This window comes from Chionomys nivalis, chromosome 2 (genome assembly GCF_950005125.1).
Source record: "Chionomys nivalis chromosome 2, mChiNiv1.1, whole genome shotgun sequence".
Taxonomy (NCBI): domain Eukaryota; kingdom Metazoa; phylum Chordata; class Mammalia; order Rodentia; family Cricetidae; genus Chionomys; species Chionomys nivalis.
The window spans coordinates 105507895-105527663 of NC_080087.1; the positions used below are offsets into that span (position 1 = coordinate 105507895).

General features: G+C 42.9%; 1 protein-coding gene across 5 annotated transcripts in view; it reads right to left on the bottom strand.

Moving 5' to 3' along the window:
• The window catches only part of Ube2f (ubiquitin conjugating enzyme E2 F (putative)), a 50036-nt gene extending 31301 nt beyond the window's left edge, over nt 1–18735 (bottom strand). The window contains exons 1-3 of one of the 5 annotated variants that reach the window (XM_057761529.1): nt 18588–18734; nt 15555–15712; nt 13835–13968 (exon numbers count right to left, since the gene is read on the bottom strand). In XM_057761529.1, coding sequence (XP_057617512.1) covers nt 13835–13952 — 118 coding nt within the window. In that variant the 5' untranslated portion in view covers nt 13953–13968; nt 15555–15712; nt 18588–18734. Of the gene's footprint in view, nt 1–13834; nt 13969–15554; nt 15713–18152; nt 18170–18189; nt 18308–18587 lie in introns of those variants that run through there. The other 4 variants (XM_057761531.1, XM_057761530.1, XM_057761532.1 and 1 more) reach the window with 4 other exon arrangements.
• Nucleotides 18736–19769: the final 1034 nt, after the last annotated feature.

Below are 19769 nucleotides of genomic sequence, written 5' to 3' on the forward strand. Positions count from 1 at the left end.
TTGTGTCTCACATCAACAGAATCCTAAGTTATTTAAATGCATGTTCCACAGATCTTTGAAGTGGTTGAAGGTTACACCTATCTATGAATACAATCTCTATGTATCTAAAGGACCAAATTAGTCTGACTAAAAGTATTAATAAACATGAATGACTACTGACCTATAATACTTAATACCTATGTAACTTAAAGATTAAGACTTCATAGCAGAATATTAAACAATCTTTAAACAATTGTGCAGTAAATGAGGACAATGACCTCAAAATGTAAACAATGTATAAATATTTTGAACAGAGGTAGAAATATAGCAAGCAATATGATAAATACAACCTAAAAATTGTATCAATATAAAAATGTCTTAAACAGAGGTAGAAACACGCATGCATAAAATCTAACAAAATAACTATGCATAGCTGTACAAACATTGCAAACAGAAATAGGAGCATTTTCAATATAACAAATATATTTTGAAATTGTACCATCCCATTCAGTTTTATTTCTTTTTTGAGATCTCTGGGCCTACAAAATTTCCACCCCAATTCCCAACTCTATACAATAATAAACCCCTAAATGGTGTCCTTAACCATGAGGACAAACTTTATTGGGACAGGGTACATTATCTTCTAGAATTGCTTCTTGCTGTTATGGGGATTTTTTTTTCTATGCGATCCTATATAAGTAAATGATGGTTAAGTTTTAAGATTGCTGTTTTGTATAACTGCAAATGGTCTCTGAGTAGTCAATAGTGTTATTTGTTTTGTTTTGAAGTTCTTATTTGGATTTCTGGCCAGAACATTGTAAAAAAGTTCACCATTTCCTCAGCTGGTACCCAAAGACCAGTCTCACAGTAGCGCTATCAGCATCCTGATGTCATATCAACCAGGGGGCCCCATCTTCTTCCTGGAAGCTTCAAAGATTACTGCAGGAAAATCTACTGTTCATTGCTAAAAACTTAAGCATTATTATTATTATTATTTTTGGTTTTTCGAGACAGGGTTTCTCTGTGATTTTGGAGCCTGTCCTGGAACTAGCTCTTGTAGACCAGGCTGGTCTCGAACTCACAGAGATCCGCCTGCCTCTGCCTCCCAAGTGCTGGGATTAAAGGCGTGAGCCACCACCGCCCGGCAAGCATTATTCATATAGACATTTATTCAACAAAAGATACAAAATAGACAAAAAGGGCATGAAGAAAAATATTTCCTTTAAATCTATTTTTCTGTCCCATACCAGATGGCTCCTGACTTGAGACAGAAATTCTGAATTTTTTTTAACATGCTTAGATTTAGAGAAGGATAGAGCCATCATCCAACTCTAAAGCAAGCTCTTTAGATGTATCTAAAGCATATGTAGAGATGTATACATGTCCAGATAATCAAATTTTACCATGCAGAGAATACAGCATCGTAAGTCAGATTTCTCTTTGCTTATTGATTCTTCCTGGATAGCTATCTTTTCATCTTTAGGCACCTAGATGTCCAAAGTCTCAACTCTTTGAAGAAATTTTCCTGCAAACACAAGAACAGAACCCTGCCCTAATCCTTATGAGGTTTTCTTACCACCTGTATGATTGTCACCTCTGGTTCTGGGTGGCTGGGACAAACAAGCTGCTCTTTGCAACAATTTGGCATAAACGTGGTGGACATGTAACACCTGAGAGGGCTTAAAAGGAATTCTAAACCCAAAAATCAAAGTTTGACTACATTTCTTTTCCAGAGCTTGCTGCAGCTCCGTTAAGAGAGGTTTTCGTGATTTAGCCGTAACAACAACAAAAAGACGTGTGGTTTTAAAACGTGACTTCCTGGGCCATGTTGCCAGCGGCCAGCGCAAACTCTGGCTATGGAGTCTTTGAAAAGCATTTGTGGGCTTGGATGTTCGTGTACCCACTCGGGGTCAGGAGGAAATTGGCTGAGACCATGCTTGTGGCTTGGTGCTCTATGCCTGGGTAGGTGGCAGGATCAGGTCTACGAGGCTTGCACTGGAGGGGAGCACTGTGGATTCCCGCTTCCATACAGAGATGTTTCCAGGCTGCACAGTGATCAGATAAAAGTGCGCTGTATGCTCCCTCTCAGAGTGCTGAGTGCAGCTCCTACCTGGCCGTAATGGTAGGTACCCCAACCATTTTAAAACTGGTGAGAGGCGGAGCCAGCAACCAGAGCTGCTGCAACCAAGCTGCTTATCATTTTAAAAGCTCTTCAAGACAGCAGAGAATTACAGAAAATGCAATAAGGACAGATTCAGACATAAAAGAACTCTACATGGGTCAGTGCTGGATAAATGTACATAGGCTTGGGAACGAGAAGAAAAAGAGTACAGACAGTTGGAAAAGTAAATCATTTAAAAAAAGTCTTGCCGGGAGGTGGTGGCGCACGCCTTTAATCCCAGCACTCGGGAGGCAGAGGCAGGCGGATCTCTGTGAGTTCGAGGCCAGCCTGGTCTATAAGAGCTAGTTCCAGGACAGGAACCAAAAAGCTACAGAGAAACCCTGTCTCGAAAATCAAAAAAAAAAAAAAAAAAAAAAAAAGTCTTTAAAAAGACAGAGTACAGTCATAGATTATAAGGAGTAAAGAAAAATAAGCCACGTAATGATGGACTATACACAGAGAGTCTGGATTGTGTATATTATAGTGTTTTCCTTGAATTTTTTTGACTGTGAAACAGCTAAGTACAGAGAGACATTTCATTGTATGGGCTGCTAAGCTAAAGCAGCATATATATTATAAAGGGATCATGACTCCCAAATTTGGGTCTCAGGATATGCTGCTTTGGAAAAGATGTTCTTCTCTTGTTTCCACAGAAGATGAGAACCTGTGGATTGCCTCTAGATCAATATGGTTTCAATGAACAAGACCCCCTGAAAGGTTGCTGTGAACACCCCCACAAAGAAAATATGTTGCCCAACTGCTGACTGAGATGAACCTAGCATACAGGATACACCATGAAAGACCTGATTAACAGCATCCCCAAACAGCAGGAAATAGTATGGACAGAACTATGCCCATATTCCCAAATATTGTTTATAATTGTTTACATTTAACAGGGGATATGCTACAGAGATTTGCATTGGTATGAATCTTGTTTTATAGATACAAATTTAAGGTCAATCTTGTGATATATATATTTCTGCTCTTGATTAAGGTATTGTGACTATAGTTCATTTTAAAATGTAATGTATAATTAAGAAATATAAGTTAGTAGATAAACATCTATAATAGTCAAGCTTGTAGTCATGTTAGTTAGATTTTTCTAGATATATAATTCAATTAGATAAATATTCTTCAAATCTTTCAGATCCCTTCAGAATATGGCTTCTAAATGTTTTAATAACTTAGGACTTTTCATGACAATGAGACACGTCTGCTCCTGGCAGCACCAATTACTTCGAGAGGAGGATGGGCATAGGAGAGGCTCCTTAGCCATTTGGGCAAGAAACTGCTCTTGCCTGGACTGCTTCATTGGACATATAGGACTTGCAAAGAAATGACTGCTGAACTTGCCTAAAGGTGAGATGGTCCTTCGAGGTTCCTGCTTCATGATAGAGTCTGCAAGACGTTCTGCAGGACACAAAAGAAAGTGACCAAATTGTCTTTGAAATTTCCTGCTTCATGGAAAAGTCTGCTGGATACGATGGGCCTGTAGGCTGAAGATAGATGCCCCAATGGTACAGAAGAACTTTGGGTGACTGTCCAGGTGGCGAGATGTCTCTGTCATTTCTAGAGTTTTGGGAGTTGCTTACAATGTACTTAGTGTTTACTTAGGTAATATATTTTTCTTCAGTCTTTGATGGAGTTAAAGAATAGTTATAGTTTTCCTTAGTTATGATAAAAGATAAAGTAAATAAAAATATTGTAACTGTAATTCTTGCTTGATACTTGTTTTGTTTTATGTAATTTTGCTATATTAAAGTTAAAACCTTTTTTGTTTAAACAGTAAAGAGGAGGTGATGTGGGAGTCCCTCTGTGTGCTGTGATTACCGTTAATAAATAAAGAAACTGCCTTGACCTGTTGATAGGGCAGAACTTAGGTAGGTGGGGAAGACTGGACTGAATGCTGGGAGAAAGAAAGGCAGGGTTAGGGAGAGACAGATGTGCTGAAATTTTCCTGGTAGGCCAGGACCTCGTGGTTACACACAGATTAATAGAGATGGGTTAAATTAATATGTAAGAGTTAGCCAATAAGAAATTAGAGCTAATGGGCCAAACAGTGATATAATTAATACAGTTTCTGTGATTATTTCAGGGCTGAGTAGATGGGAGGCCAGGAACCAACAAGTGACCCTTTTACCCCCTGTCAAGAGGTTTTTTCTTTCTCAAACCAAATCTTTAATGTTTTTGATGGTATCCATAGCTTTTCTTCTCCTGTGGAAGGAAACAAGAGTGAAACTTGTTCCCCAATGAAGCATATCTCCTGTTTTCCATTGTGAGGTCAACACATTCTTGAAATACACCAGCTGATTTAATTCAGACTTTTTTTTTCTATTATTGAATATCTCTCTGCTGCCACAGTTCCTTTTTCATTAGCATTAAGAAAACTCAAGGTTAATAAGGGATTATGCAATCTACTTCTGAGAATATTTTCCATCCCTTTCTGTTTGTTTAGCATATCTTTTATAGTTCAATTTGATCTTTCTATAACTGCCTGACCTGTAGCATTGTTAGTACACTTGTAATATGCTTTATATTATAATAGCAAAAAAAACCTATTTCATTTTCTTAGATACATATGACGAACCATTGTCTGTCTTTATTTGTGTAGGTATACCCATGATGGCCATAACTTCTAATAAATGCGTGATTACCCAAATCGGCCTTTTCTGAGCTCAAAGCAATTGCCCATTGAAAACCTGAGTAAGTGTCAATGGTGTGGTGTACATATTTTAATTTTCCAAATTCTGTAAAGTGGAACACATCCATCTGCCAGATCTCATTCCTTTGAGTACCCTTTGGGTTACTCCCTGCAGGTAATGGTGTTTGGTTATAGAAAAAGCAAGTAGAACATCTCTTTATAATCTCCTTAGCTTCTTGCCATGTAATAGAAATCTTTTTCTTTAAACCTTTGCTAATGACACATTTCTTATAAAATTTTGAGGTCTTCAGCACACTTCAAATCAATAATCGATCAATTTCTGCATTACCATGTGCTAGAGGACCTGGCAGACCTGTATGGGATCAGATGTGTGTTATGTATATGGGGCAAAATCTATTCCTGATTATGTCTCGAACCTGAATGAATAATGAAGTCAATTCTGTATCATCTGGAATAAATTCATCAGTTTCAATATACAAGATAACTCTTTCTTGCAAACTGCAAATCAGTAACTCTACTGAGAGGTTCTTTAAAATCCCTTGGTTATGTATTATGAGAATAGCACATAACTCTGCCTTTTGGATAGAATTATAAGGGATTTATTCTACCTTACTTAATTTTTCTGATTTGTAACCTGCCTTTATGATTTATTTGCATCAGTATAAAATGTAAAGCCTCCAGTTATTGGTGCATCACGTACAATTTGAGAAAGAATTTAAGTATTTCTCTTTATAAGGTTAATTCTATCACTTTGGGGATAATTGCTATTAATCCCTGCCCCCCCAAAATAGCACAAGCTCTTTGCCATGGTTCATTGTCTTCATCAGCAGTAAAAGGAACTATATAATCTCTGCTTGGTCTATACCTGTGAGTTGACCAAGTCTCAATTTTCCTTTTATAGTTAATTCAGAGACTTTTTCCACATAAGTTTTTAATTTTTTACTTGGTTTATGCAGTAAAACAATCCAATCAAAAGTATCTTCCCTCTGCATTAAAATTCCTGTAGGGGAAATTCTGGAAGGCAATATTAATCATAATACAATTGGATTATAATACAATTGGATTAAGATTTGGATTCATTCCATCTACATGTGCCTCCTGTAATTTCTCTACAACAACCATTAATTCTTTTTCTGCTTTAGCTGTTAATTCTCTGAAACTACTTAAGTCTTTGTCACCATCTAAGGTTTTGCTTCAATGAACTATTAGATCAGATGTTAACCCAACAGTAAGTCGTAGACTGGAAATGTCTCTTAACAATGTTTGAAAGTCATTAAGAGTATGCAATTAATTAGTCTTTCCTGATTTGTGCCTTTTGGGTTCTGATTTTCTGTAAACCTATTTTGTAACCTGGGTGACAGAATCTCCTCTTTGTATTTTTTTCAGGGCAATCTATAATCACCATTTAGGCAAAACTTTCTTTACTTCTTCAAACATTCTTTTTAATGTATCTGCATTTGACTCAGATAAAATATTGTCCATGTAATGGTAAATTACAGACTTAGGAAATTGCTTGCATTTTATTTCCAATGACCGATTTACAAAGTATTGGCACAGGGTGTGATGACTGAACATTCCCTGTGGGAAGACAGTCCACCAGTATCTCCTAGTAGGCTGCGTAGGCATTGTGAAAGCAAATTTTTCTCTGTACTTTTCTTGTAAAGGTATAGTGAAGAAAAAAAAATCTTTTAAATCAATAACTATAAGAGGCTATCCTTTTGGTAATAGAGAAGGCAGAGGAATTCCAGATTGTAAAGGGCCCTTGGGTTGAATAACCTTCTTGACAGCTCTTAGATCTGTCACCATTCTCCATTTTCCAGATTTTATTTTAACAACAAACACAGGACAATTCTAAGGGCTGGTTGATTCTATAATATGGTAAGCATCTAGTTGCTCCTGTACCAGCTGTTCTAAAGTTTGTCTTCCATTAAAGGCCACTGTTTAACCCACATGGGTTTCTCAGTTAACCATTTTAAAGTCAAGGCCATTAGTACCTCTGAAGGTTTGCTAGTTGCTTTGTGTTCTTGTAGAGCCTGAATGGTTGGTGACCTTTGTTTATAATATCTTATAATATCCTTCCCAGAAATATGAGTTTTGGGGACTGTAGGAATGTTAACCTGGGCATTCCATTGCTGCAACAGGTAAATTCACTGCTATATTAGCTTCATATCAGCCTTCCTTTCCGTCCTTCTGGCCCTATGTATTTAACCCACCTCGTGCTTTTTTTTTTTTTTTTTTTTCCACTTGAGATAGGGTTCCAATTCCCAGGAATTAAACATCTGCCTCTTGAAGAGACTAATCTGGATGCCAAGATTCTGGAGTAATGATACTCGTGTCTGCACCTTATGTCTAGTAATCCTTCAATTACAATGTGTCACTTATACGCCCTAGCAGCTTTGGTCTTTGATCATTTTATAGAAGTCTACCAAAATATACATTTCCTATTTCCTACTGGAGTTTTTGATTTATCCTCCATGTCTATTCTATCATCTAGAATGGTATTTTTTTTACAGTAGGCACTGGATTGTTTAATTTTCCTGGTGAGACATGTTCTCCACAGTGGCTGGGAATGACTGGACCTTGTTTGACTTGGGGGCCTGCGAGAGGCCCCTAAAGGAATATTCCCCAGTGGTATCAGGTAGTCTTGTCTATCTCTTGTCAACCTACATTTATTAGTCTAATGTCGGTCTTTGCCACACTTCCTACATATACCAGAAGGCTGAGTCCTATTCTTGCCATTCCTAGAGACATGATTCCTAGAAATTCCTTGTCTACAGTCCCTTTGTAGATATCCCATTCTACCACAATTAAAACATTTGGCATTTTGATGTCTCCTCATCATTACCACTGGAAATTGCTTCTCCTACCCAAGCTTCAGTACTATAGTCAAATAGTTCAACATTCATTGTATACAAGATCCATTCATTTATGGGTGCGGATCTGACCTTTAAAGGCCAAAGGATCTTCTTACACTCTAAGTTGGCATTTTCAAAAGCCAAAGATTCAATAAGTATACATCTAGCTCCAGGGTCTGTACAGCCTTAGTTAATCTTTGTAAGAAGTCACTAAAGGGTTCTCTCTGGCCCTGTTTAAGCCTAATATATGACTCAATCCTCTTTCTTGGTTCCTGAATCCTGTATCAAGCATTTAAGGCTGCTTTGCTACATAGGGACAGGGTGCATTCATCATAATGAGCCTGTTCCTGAGGATCAGAGTAATGATCCTACCAAGAATTTGATCTTAGGAAATCTCAAATCTTTTTGCTTTCCTCTGTTGCTCTAAAAATTTTGCCTCTTCTCTCCAATAACACTTCCAAAGCAGCCGCGGTCCCTCTTCTAGGACCACTGAGATTAACTGAAGTTCATCATTTGGGGTAGCCTGAGTGCTTGCAGCTCATGTTTTTCACCATTTTCCAGACAAAAGGTGAATGTAGTCAATAAGAAACTATTGCTTGTTTTATTTCTTTTAGATCACTCATATGTATTGGTTCTCATGCATATTCTTTGACTACCTTTGTGCCAGATGGTCTTTCTGAGGAAATTACTGAATATGCAGTTGAAACTCTATGTAAGTCATCCAGGGGTATCTTTTTACTACTGCCTTTTTTAGAGTCCAAATCTCCTGACCAGAGTTCTGTTCTAATGCCCACTGAGGATTCCAAGGTATGAAACTTGTCCAATAAAGACAATGTCTCATCCTTGGACATAATTTTGATTGTGTGCATATTACCTTCCTGGAGAGATATCTTATACATTAATCTATCATAACTTTTCAGATTCTGATTATTAAATTCAACAGCACAAATCCTTTCAGATAATTTTGTCAAATTGATGTTATCCCTCTCCATAACACTGATCTTCTCAAATAGCTGTCCATTATTAGTCTGTAAAGACTGCTGTGTAAAGGATTTAGCAATTTTTTAAATAATCTGAGTTCTATATATTATCCCCACAATCCAGTAGCTATAGGGATTCTAAAACACTGGATGCCCCAGTCCTCAATCATTCCAGTACCATTAAAAATCCTAAGTAGGCCCAGGTTCCTAAATTAGTGTTGTTCTCTAACTCTTGGTCTGTTTTATAACAAAAATATCTTATGCATGGGTGGTTTGTAAACAGACACTTATTTTTCATAATTCTGAAAGCTGGTTGCCAAGACCAAAAGCACCAGCAGATTCTGAATCTGGTGAGGGCTCAGGGCCCTCATAGATAGCATATTCTTGTTGTATGTACAAATGGTAGGAAAGGATCTCCATTTGTAGCAACTCCACCTCCATGAATTACCTCCAAAAATAATTTTTCTCCTAATATCACCCAAATGTTTAGATTTGAATGTATGAATCTTGAGGTCAAGTCATTCAGACTGCTTTTAGACCATTGCCCATAAAAAGATGATCTAATATCATTATACAAACAAACATAGCCGGGCGTTGGTGGCGCACGCCTTTAATCCCAGCACTCGGAGGCAGAGGCAGGCGAATCTCTGTGAGTTCAAGTCTAGCCTGGTCTAAAAGAGCTAGTTCCAGGACAGGCTCCAAAACCACAGAGAAACCCTGTCTCGAAAAACCAAAAAAAAAAAAAAAAACCATAGTAAAAAGTTCTAATTTTACATGACATCAACAAATTTAAGGTTCTGCTTATATTCATCATGTTCAGTGTAACCCAAGAAAGTAAGAGGGCTGAAGAGAGCCCCAAACACAGCCTCCTGACCATATCAGGAATTCTCTGTTCCACCTGTTAGAGCAGGTAAAGGAATAGAATCCTTGGGACATAGGATTTCAATAAAGACGCCTGGCACTTTGTCTAGGCCAGTGCAGAAGATAAAACACCCCTTCAAATCTGCACAGTGCTTTAACAAGGTAACAACACCTCTTTTGCTAGGTGGCTTAGCATTTCTGGGAGGCAACTAGCATCTTGCGTAACTCAGTGGCTGCATAACTTCCTTCTGAGAAATTAAATTCTTTTCCTCTCTATGTAAGGATCAAACCAGAGTCTCCTGGAAGTATGATCATAACCAGATTACAAAATTCACAGTCCACAATGGCCCCCACACCTCACACACTCACCTTCTCTTGCATTGGGCAGCTCACAACATTGAACTCTAGTTGTGTCCTCCAGATCTGCTACCCTTCATGTGGTGCATGTAAACACACTTGCAGGACCCTGCTGTATGTGAATATCTTGAGATATTGAGAACTTTTCTCCTCATGTGGCCTGTGACCGAGGAAGAATCCCAAAGATACTATGGCCTAAATTTGTGTCCCTTTTCCCTTCATATACTGAAGCTCTATGCTCTAATGAAGTGGCACTTGGAAGTCATTAGGCCGTCTTGGCAGACCTCCCACATGAGGTCAGTGTCCTCAGTAGAAGCACTCTCCCCGGGCACCTCCTTCATTTCTCTGTTGGGTGAGGACACAAGCAAGGAGTCATTTGTTTACAAACCAAGAAGACCTCACTAAGACTTGATCTTGGGCATCAAATCGGCCTCTAGAACTATGAGAAATGTGTGGCTTATGTTACCCAATCTGCAGTGGTTTGTTATAGCTGCCTAAGATAAACAGCCAGTCCAGTCAGATGCACACGCTTCTTAGCAGAACTGAGTTTCAGTTTCAGACTTCAGCAAGTATAGGAAGCTGAGTCCTTCATTCCCAGGACATGGGTCTCAGGCCCTAGAGAGCACAGATATAGCTAACTTAATCACCAAAGGTGTTCTAGAGCCACTCTAAAATGCAAGCTACAACCCTGAAAAAACAGTTCCTCTAACAAAGGCCTAGTATTGCTAAGAATGTAGCTCTGGACTTCACACCACCTACTTTTGACGTGAGCACAGAAAATAACAAGCTGAGCGCCTATCTATGGCTTCAATGGGCCCTCTTGCCCCCGTAGGCTGTTTGATATACTTGTGACGGCTATCCAGGTTCCCTGAACAGCCTCACTGGTGTTTACCCTTCAACAGAACACATAAAGAGATGTGTGCTTAGATAGCTGCCCTCCTAGTCGACTGTTAGCAGGACTCCTTGTTAGGTTACCCCACAGATGCTTTCAAAGGCTGTGACAACCTTGGCAAGTTGAACCCTGACCCACTCACCAGAGATTAGAATAGAAGGCTAGCACTGGGAACAGAGTTGAGGACCTCTCTCCCCATCAGGAGCCACATTAGCACAGGGGCACGTGGGAGTCTAGTTAGGTCGTGAGGCCCAATCACACATAGACCACATCATCCCTAAGATGCTCTAAGATGCCTGGAGGGCTCAAGGAGGGCAGGAGTGGACACCCAGCCTACAGTTTACCAGTAAGTGGCAGGACTCCATGAATCCCTCCCCTATCTATAAAAAAATTTTGTCCTGTTAGTTTCTACAATCTTTCTCTTGGCTCTTTGGGATGCCAGTGTAGGACAGTCTTCTGTGATACACTGCCCAGGCACCCTCTCACTGCGGCTACGGACATATGGCCTTTGTTCTAGATTTTATGGCTGTACAGACTGCTGCCAAAGGCTACACACCTTCCAAGACAGCCCCCATCTGACCTTTGGCCAGCCTGGTGACAGCTCTCAGAACTGAGCAAGGCTATTATACTGGGACACTCTCCGTCAAGTGTGACTATCCCTCAGCCTGCTTTCTGCACTCCCTCTACTGTATTGTCTCAAGGCAGTTTAGTTGCCAGATACTTAGTATCAAGTCCTAGACACAATCAGTTTCCTAGGACCTGTCCATACTCATGAAAGACATCTTCACAGAATTCCACTTTATGACCTAGGACAACAACCCCAATTAGAGCAATCTTGCAAACTCAGACTCTTTCAAAGTCCTAATGGGATTTTTGTCTGGAAAGGTTTTTCACTATGATCACCCTAGAGCTATTTGAAAACTCCCAGGTGAGTCTCTAGACACAGGATGGGTGGAGACTGTCAACACTCTCTTTTCTCAATGTTAACTTGCATTTCTGCTCTTTGAACCACAGTGTTTAATTTGTTATCCTAGAGCCTGCCTCACCCCTAAGATGTGGGTCTGGCCATCCTGCTGCAACTATTGCAGACTTCTTAGCCTAAATCTCAGCTCTTCAGGTGGAAAATGAAGCACCATCCTGGCAATTATCCCTAAAGTACTTGCTATGGTTTGACTCACAATACCTGCTATGGTCTGGAGGTGCCCAAAATTCGTATTAAAACCTAATCCACAATGTAGCAGTATTAAGAGGTGGTGTCTTGGAGTGAATAAGTTATGACGACTCTATTCATATGAATGATTTAGTGCCATTTAAACTCTTGTCTCTTCCTGCTGAAGAGACCAGTGTCCTTCCCTCCTAGGATATAGCAACCTGGTTACATCTTGGAAGCTGAGAAGAATTCTCACCAGAAACCAATACTTGATTTTTTTTTCTTTTTCTTTTTTTTTTTTTGGTTTTTCGAGACAGGGTTTCTCTGTGGTTTTGGAGCCTGTCCTGGAACTAGCTCTTGTAGACCAGGCTGGTCTCGAACTCACAGAGATCCGCCTACCTCTGCCTCCCAAGTGCTGGGATTAAAGGCGTGCGCCACCACCGCCCGGCTTGATTTTTTTTTCTTTTGGTGACAGTGGGGATGGAACCCAGGGCCTGGTACACTGAGACAAGTGCCTTTATCAGTGAGCCCAACACTGCTTTCTTAACCTTAGTCTTCCAGACTCCAGATCATGAGAAAGATGCTCCTATTGTCTACAAGGATATAGAATCTTGCTATAACAGCACAATCAGGGTCTGGCCTCAAGTGCTTGGTGTACTACAGCTGCTATTAACCATGATGGTGGCAATGTGAAGAAGGGACAGTTTAATCTCAGCAGGTAAGTCAAGACTTCTTTACTGCAATAAAAAACTCTGCTTGTACTGCAACTACACCCCCAAACTCCTCAACCTGGCTCTCCCATCTCTGGGCTGCCTCTACAGATGGAACCTCGAGGGTTCTGAAAAGTCAAATGTCATCAGGCTCACCTAAGTAAGGTGCCCCAGGACACCTTACTTGCAATCTAGGTTGTTCCAGACTTAGAGACAAGAATGAGATGTAAACATTTTTACTTTTAAAACATTTTTAACCAATCATCCATAGCTGGTCATGATTTAAGCTAATTCAAGATTTAAGTCCAAGAAGTCCATAAGCGACTCTGTTAACCCTGCACAAACCCACAGCCTTCAACCTCTGCACCTCCACATGTACACACCTCCATAAGTGCACAACTCCTTGACCCTCCCATGCACACAGGAACATGCAAGCTATACCCCCTCCCACACACACACAAAAGGAAACCCTTTATCATACAGTTTTCCTTTACAAACATGGACAGCGACTATAACCTTAGGACACAATTTTAATAATAATTCTGTGAATTCTAATAACAAAATTACAATATGCATTATAACCAGTTCATACAGTACTTGTGTGTGTTGGTGTGCAGGTGCATGATGATAATTCTGTGAAGACACCAGCTTTTCATAAGACTCCTTAGGCTGTGTTCTGTATGAACCAGGAAAGGATCTCAAGACATTACCTGTTCCAGGATGGAAACTGCTGTGCACCCACAGGAAAGAGGACAGCAGAGGAAAGTAACAGCAGCACCCACATGCCTCAGGCCTGCCAACTCCTACTGTCTCTTCTTTCCACAGCACAGCAGCAGCGCCAACAAAGAATATCCCTGGTGTGTCAGACACCACAGTTCTAACACCATCTCCTTGCGATCACAATCCTGTCCTTTGTCTGGTATAAATCCTGCCTCTATAAGTGACAATTTCATTTTATTTTTATTTTTTTGGAACAGGGTCTCTCCATACAACTCTGGCTGTCTTGAAACTCATTTTATAAACCAGGTTGGCCTTAAACTCAAAGATCTACCTGACTCTTCCTCCAGAGTCCTGGGATTAAAAGCATACCTGACACTCATATGTTAAAATCATTTTAAAGAAATATTTCCATTTAACAGGCTACTTTATATCCATCCCCAAAGAGCCTCTGGGCAAGCTTTGCTTTGTTACAGGGTATGAAGCCAGCTCCCATGGAGGATGATTTACCTTTTACAAGCAACTTGTCTCTCACGGAGACCCGTCTAGTAGAGTCAGATGTGGAGGCAGATGTCCGGGACCCTTTGAGACCATCATCCCGCTTCAGCTTGCTTGCCAGCGTTAGCATTACTGCCACCTTTCTTCTGGAAGACAGGCAAGAGTAGAGCTAAGTAAGGACCATGTCTCCAGACAACAACTAGACAGGAGAGATAGACAGGGGTTTATTTTCTCTAAAATGTGCAGAAAATTTCTACAGATTAACAAAACTGGATTCCTTCACAATAAATCTGAATAAGCCATGTGATTCTTTGTAAGTTTAGGGAAGCCACAAGTTTCATACTCACTAGGCACAGCGTTCAATCACAACCTAGCCCTGTCCATTTCCAAGCTTCCCAGCTGGCACTCATTCACTAACCCCACTGTGTCAAATGAAGTAACTGTTCCTGCAGCAATGGGATCCAGGTGTAGCCTGGGGGCAGAAGTCTCTAGGGCAGAAGTGACATCTGATGCTTTGCTTTCCTTCTCCCTTAGAGGGAAGTGTGCAGAGCCTTCAAAGGACTGTTGCATTTAGTGCTTTGCAATGTCAACACGGAGAGAAAACTATAATACCCCAAACTGGACTGTCTTCAGTGGCTGCTTCCAGCCCCTGTGACTTTTAAGTTCTCCTGCTGCAAACTTCCTGGGAAGGACAGCAAAATCCAAAGGCAGGTGAGGTAATGCTCCCGACTGCCTACATAAACGATGAAAGAACTGCCACCCACTCCCTAAGCCTTCAATTGTTTATTCTAAAAGCAGCACTGAAGCAACAGAATTGTCGGGCAGAAGGTACAGGCATTTCCCATGCATTCCTCTCCCCATTAGCAGGACCAGCATTCCCTGTAAGAGGCTTTATGTGTTCTAACCGTTGAACCTGTGTGAGGGCTTCACCCAGGGCACAATTCACACTAAGATGTCAGCAATTCCTGCCTCCAGAGTCTGCCTTCTGTTTCTATCACACACTTCCATCAGTCAGAATTCCTCATACAGAGAGGGACTCTAGCAAGACTAAGTAAACAGTTCAATTTGCCTAACTTCCTTTCTTATTTTAAAATTACTTCTTTTCAATACTGGTTTGATAATTTTTCTATCAAAAAGGATCTAAAATTTTCCAGATGAAAAGCTAAGACCCTGAAAAAAAGGATGTTCATCTCTTCTCTGGTATTTAAAAAAAAAAATAAATCCTCAAACCCAGGTCATTTGCCTAGTTTCTCATGCCATCTTTTGTGTATCCCTAGTGATGGTCAGAATGCATTTTGTACCACATATCACAAAAACAAGACAGTGAATACGATCTTCCAAACTGTATATGCCCTGCCATATTGAGGACTGGTCACACTGGGTATGGGGCACATACCTATAACAACACTATTTGGGAGGCTGAGGCAGGAAGATTATCAGTTGGAGGTTAGCCTGAGCTACGAAGGGATATTATGTACCAACAAGCAAAGTAAATAAAAATACTAAAACAAAAAGTAGTATTTGTCTAAATGCACCAAACAATTTTTGTATTGCATGTTAGTATGCATAAACTCATAGCATTGAAATCTGGGAAAGATTCCTAACACAGCTTGCTCGTTCTCACTCTATCTCCCCCCCCCCCACACACATACAGGTACATGCCCACATGGACCCTGGAACAACAGGTGTGGAGGGTGAGTGTCCAAGTCACTAAGCTACAAGAAGCACTCACCACAGTAACCTCCAGAAGATGTGCTAAGTGTGGTCATGGTGTCAGGTTTACACTGATCAATCATGAAGTGAAGGGGCAGTTCAGCCGGAAGACATCTGAAAGCACATTAGCACCTGTTTCTTCAGCCCCACTCTACAATGCCTTCTCCTCAGGGTTATCTACATGAAGAGATGAGCCTACTATGAACACAGATATCTTCAAGTTTTCAGGCACAGAGCTATGGTTCAACTGCTAAGTCACTTCCCCCAGGGAGGCTTCATTCAGCCCACAAGCTACCAAACAGCTGAACATAGCAATGCTTTGCTGCCTTGGCCCCCAATTGGAATGAACTTATCAGGAATTTCTTAATCAGGGTCATGAGATAGTGTTCGCCACCCTGGCCAAGTCCAAGTCTACCACTATGGGAAGCAAGATTAATAATAACTCAAGAGAAAGAAACTAGGGTTCAACCTGAAAACCAGAAAAGCAAAGCAGCTGGGCACTGACTCTTACCTCAGCCTTAGACAGAAAATGGAGATACTGCCTCCAGGAATCTCAGAAAGAGACTGAGCCTGAGAATGGTCTCCTCCTGTTTTATGACCCTGGGATTAAAGGTGTGCACCACTATTGCCTGGTTTATATGGCAAACTAGTGTGGCTACTGGGATTAAAGGTGTATGCCATTGCTGTCTGATCAGTAAGGCTCGCCAGTGTGGTTGTTTTACTTTTCTGATCCTCAGGCAAGTCTTATTTATTAAAAGACACCCTTTTGTCTTAATAAAAACTCAAAGACAGAAATTGGGGTTCAATCTGAAGGTCAGAAAAGCAAAACAGCCACACACTGGCTCTAACCTCGACTTCAGTCTGAAAATGGCAATCCTGCCTCCAGGAATCTCAAAAAGAGCCTGTGTTTGTGAGCTGTCTCCTCCCATCTTATATTTCTCTCTAGGGCTGGGATTAAAGGCGTGCACCACTGGGATTAAAGTAATGTACCGCCCGGTTTCTATGACAAACTAGTGTGGCTACTGGGACTACAGGTGTGCGCTACCACTGCGGCTGTTTTACTCTCTGATCTTCAGGCAAGCTTTAGTTATTAAAATACAAGTGAAATCACTACAGCTATGTGCTCAGCCCTGGGGACATCAGGGGTGCCTGACAATGTCAGGATTATAGGCCTACCTACCCCTGGGGGTCAGGGAGGGGTGCGGGACGCACCCCGTGTGGATCAGCAGATAGATCCTCACTTCCCGTGTCAGTAAGGCCAACGGTGAAAAGGGAAAACTAAAAGCAGCGATCAATAGCTTAGTAGGCAGTCCCCTAGTGGTCACAAGAGACTTCATGGAAAATGAAGCCAGGGCACAGGCCACCCCACACGGAGGAGCTGCACTGCTCAGAGGCATGGCAGGAGGCAGGCCTTCCCCACACAGGGCTACCGTGCTTGACGCTTTCATACCCCTCTGCTACACTGAGGCCTTCTCTGAGGCAGAGGGTGGGTATGCTCTGCTCTGCAAGGTGCAGATTCTAGTTTGTAATCCTTAGTCACTGTAGACTTATAATAAAACACGTGCCAAGGCCATGCAGGGTAGAAAACACAGCGTGCTTTCTAATAGTCTAAGGCCCATAAGACTAGAGCAGCCACCAATTTTTCTAGCATCTGTATCACCTTCACATGCCACAGGAAGAACAACCAGGCTCAATTCGGAAATCTTCCCATAATCAGAAAGTTAAAACAAGAATAATCACTCATACCACCTAAAGGCTGGCAGACTACCTGCAGTGGCCCCGGAATTCTTTCTTTCCTCAATACGTCCCACCTCTGGGTAAAACCCGAGTTTTACCCAAACTTCCCGTTTCTCGAAAAATCCCACTGTGACTAAGGCAGTATTTTGGGAACAGACCAGCTATTCTGAACTGCGTGCTCTGTCTCCAAATTCCACAAGTTGTAATGGGCCCGGTTAGTTCCTCCTCTGGGTGGGACCGGCTTTCAGGCTCTCCACCAAAGAAGACTCCAGCCTGTTATTTACCAGTCTCATCAAGTCCTGTTTACTCAGCATTCGCATGTGCTCTGGTGAAATCGGGCCCCTGTCACCTGCGCGGGGCTAGTCAGCTCAAGGTGAGGCTAACTCCTCACCGACAGTTCCAATCCAAGTCCCAATGCAGGCATTTAAGTGAGAACTACAGGTCACTGGGACACTTATTTAACCTCCCCAGCCTAAGGACAGACGAGGAGATCAAAAGATCCACACCCCAGTACCGTACAGCATAGCATGCCAGTGCCCAGGGATCTCTCGCCTACCAGATTTATTGACTGAACACCTCTGGAGCCCATCTCTGATCTCGGATACCGAATGCCAGGTAGTTCCGGCCAGGTGAGGTTCCTGAAGCTCCCCCATCACTAGTAGCGCTCTTCATTTTCACCGAGTCTCTCTCCCACTGCCGAGCTCCTGCCCCACCAGCTAGGAAGCCCGGGCAGCAGGCCCACCAGCCGCCTCACTGTACAGCACCACCCTGCTCATTTCTGGAACCTCTGCTTAACCTGACAACCAGGTCGTGGGATGCCCTCCTTCCCTTCACCATCTAGCCCTACCAAGGTACCCATGGAGAGCCGATTTCTACCTACAGGCCAAGCGAAGCCCTCTCTGGCCACTCTGATCCACCGGCAGCGCCGATGGGCGGGTCCAGTGCCCACCCGAGACAGAGGAAACTGAGCCAGCCAGAGAGAAGGCCACACCCGAGACAACACACCGCGGAACCGGGTCAAGGACCGAACCGGACCAGGCGGGACCGGCCGCCCCTCCTCCCCGCTGCCGAGGTCGCCAGCCGCGTCCGCCTCCCTCCGGGAGCAGCGGCCTGCCCGGCGCGGCCTCGGGCTCCCGGTGGGGTCCGAGTTCGGCACCGTGACCTTGCCGGCGGCGGCACGGGGTCCGCCTCGGCCCGGCCCGCAGAGCCGCGGGGGCTCGCTGCCCGCCCAGAGCTTCCCGTCAGCCGCCGACCTCGCGGCCCCCGCCCGGCGAGTGGAGCCGCGGTCGCAACTCTGCCCGCGCGACCGGCTCACCTGAGCACCGCGAGTCAGGCGAGGCGGGCCGGCATCCAACACCATGCCCGACGAGCGGCGGCAGCAAGAAGCTCCAGCCTTCACAGCCGCACCGGCTCCCGGCAGCGGTACCGGAAGTGGCGGGGCGGGGCCTGCGCCGTGACCGTAGCGGGCTCTTTAAGAAAAAAAAAAATTCAAACTTTATTGGCAGCCCCATGCGCAGACAGCCGAGCTCGCGGGCCAGACTGAGCGGCCGTCGCTCATTGGCGGGGGGCACGACCTGAGGGCGGGCCAAGAGAGGGCCAAGCTCTTCCCTGATTGGTTAGGGTGTCAGTGTCTGTGTCCCAGGTCTCGCGCGCGGCCTACCGGATTGTTTCCATTCATTTGGGCACTTGAGGGTCAGAAGTACTAGAGCGCGGTGCCTATGCCCTGCACCCTGACGGAATGTAAATGACCCGACCTGCTTGCTGCATGCACTACTCGGGTAGTTAGAGGTGTAGATTACACCACGTGGCCAATGGATTTAGAGGCACTCTTCCTGCTCCTAATTTTTTTAATGTCCTTTTTTTTTTCTTTGATGCTGTAAAAATATGCTTCAGGGGCTGGAGAGATGGCTCAGGAGTTAAGAGCACTGGCTACTCTTCCAAAGGACCCAGGTTCAATGCCCAGCACCCATATGGCAGCTCACCCATATGGTAACTCCAGCTCCAGAGGATCTGAGGACACCTTCACACTGACACACAAACAGGCAATACACAAATGTATATAAAAATAAATAAATCTTTAAAAAAATGCTTCAGGCCGGCTTACATGGTTCCAGGACAGCCTACCTCAATCAAACAAAAATCTACTGCAGACCCTTGGATATTGGGGAATGATAGGTAACTTGCTTTTAGCAGGGAGGTGATGGCACATACCTTTAATCACTGCACTCGGGAGGTAGAGGTAGGCGATGTAATGATTCCTGCGCGACATGGACCAAGCCACGGGTGGGTTGAAACCACCGCCACTGAGAGCCAGGAAATTCTGCGTGCAAGAGACCTTGGCAGATTGAGAGCCAGAGGCCTCACAGTCTGCAGACAGAGCTTAAGTGAGGAGTTTATTGAGTGAAGGGTAAAGGAAAGAAAAGAGAGACAGAGACCTGCTTGCCTCGTCAGAAAAAGAGGGAGGAAAGCAGGGATTGGTGGAGCTTGTTGTTAAGTA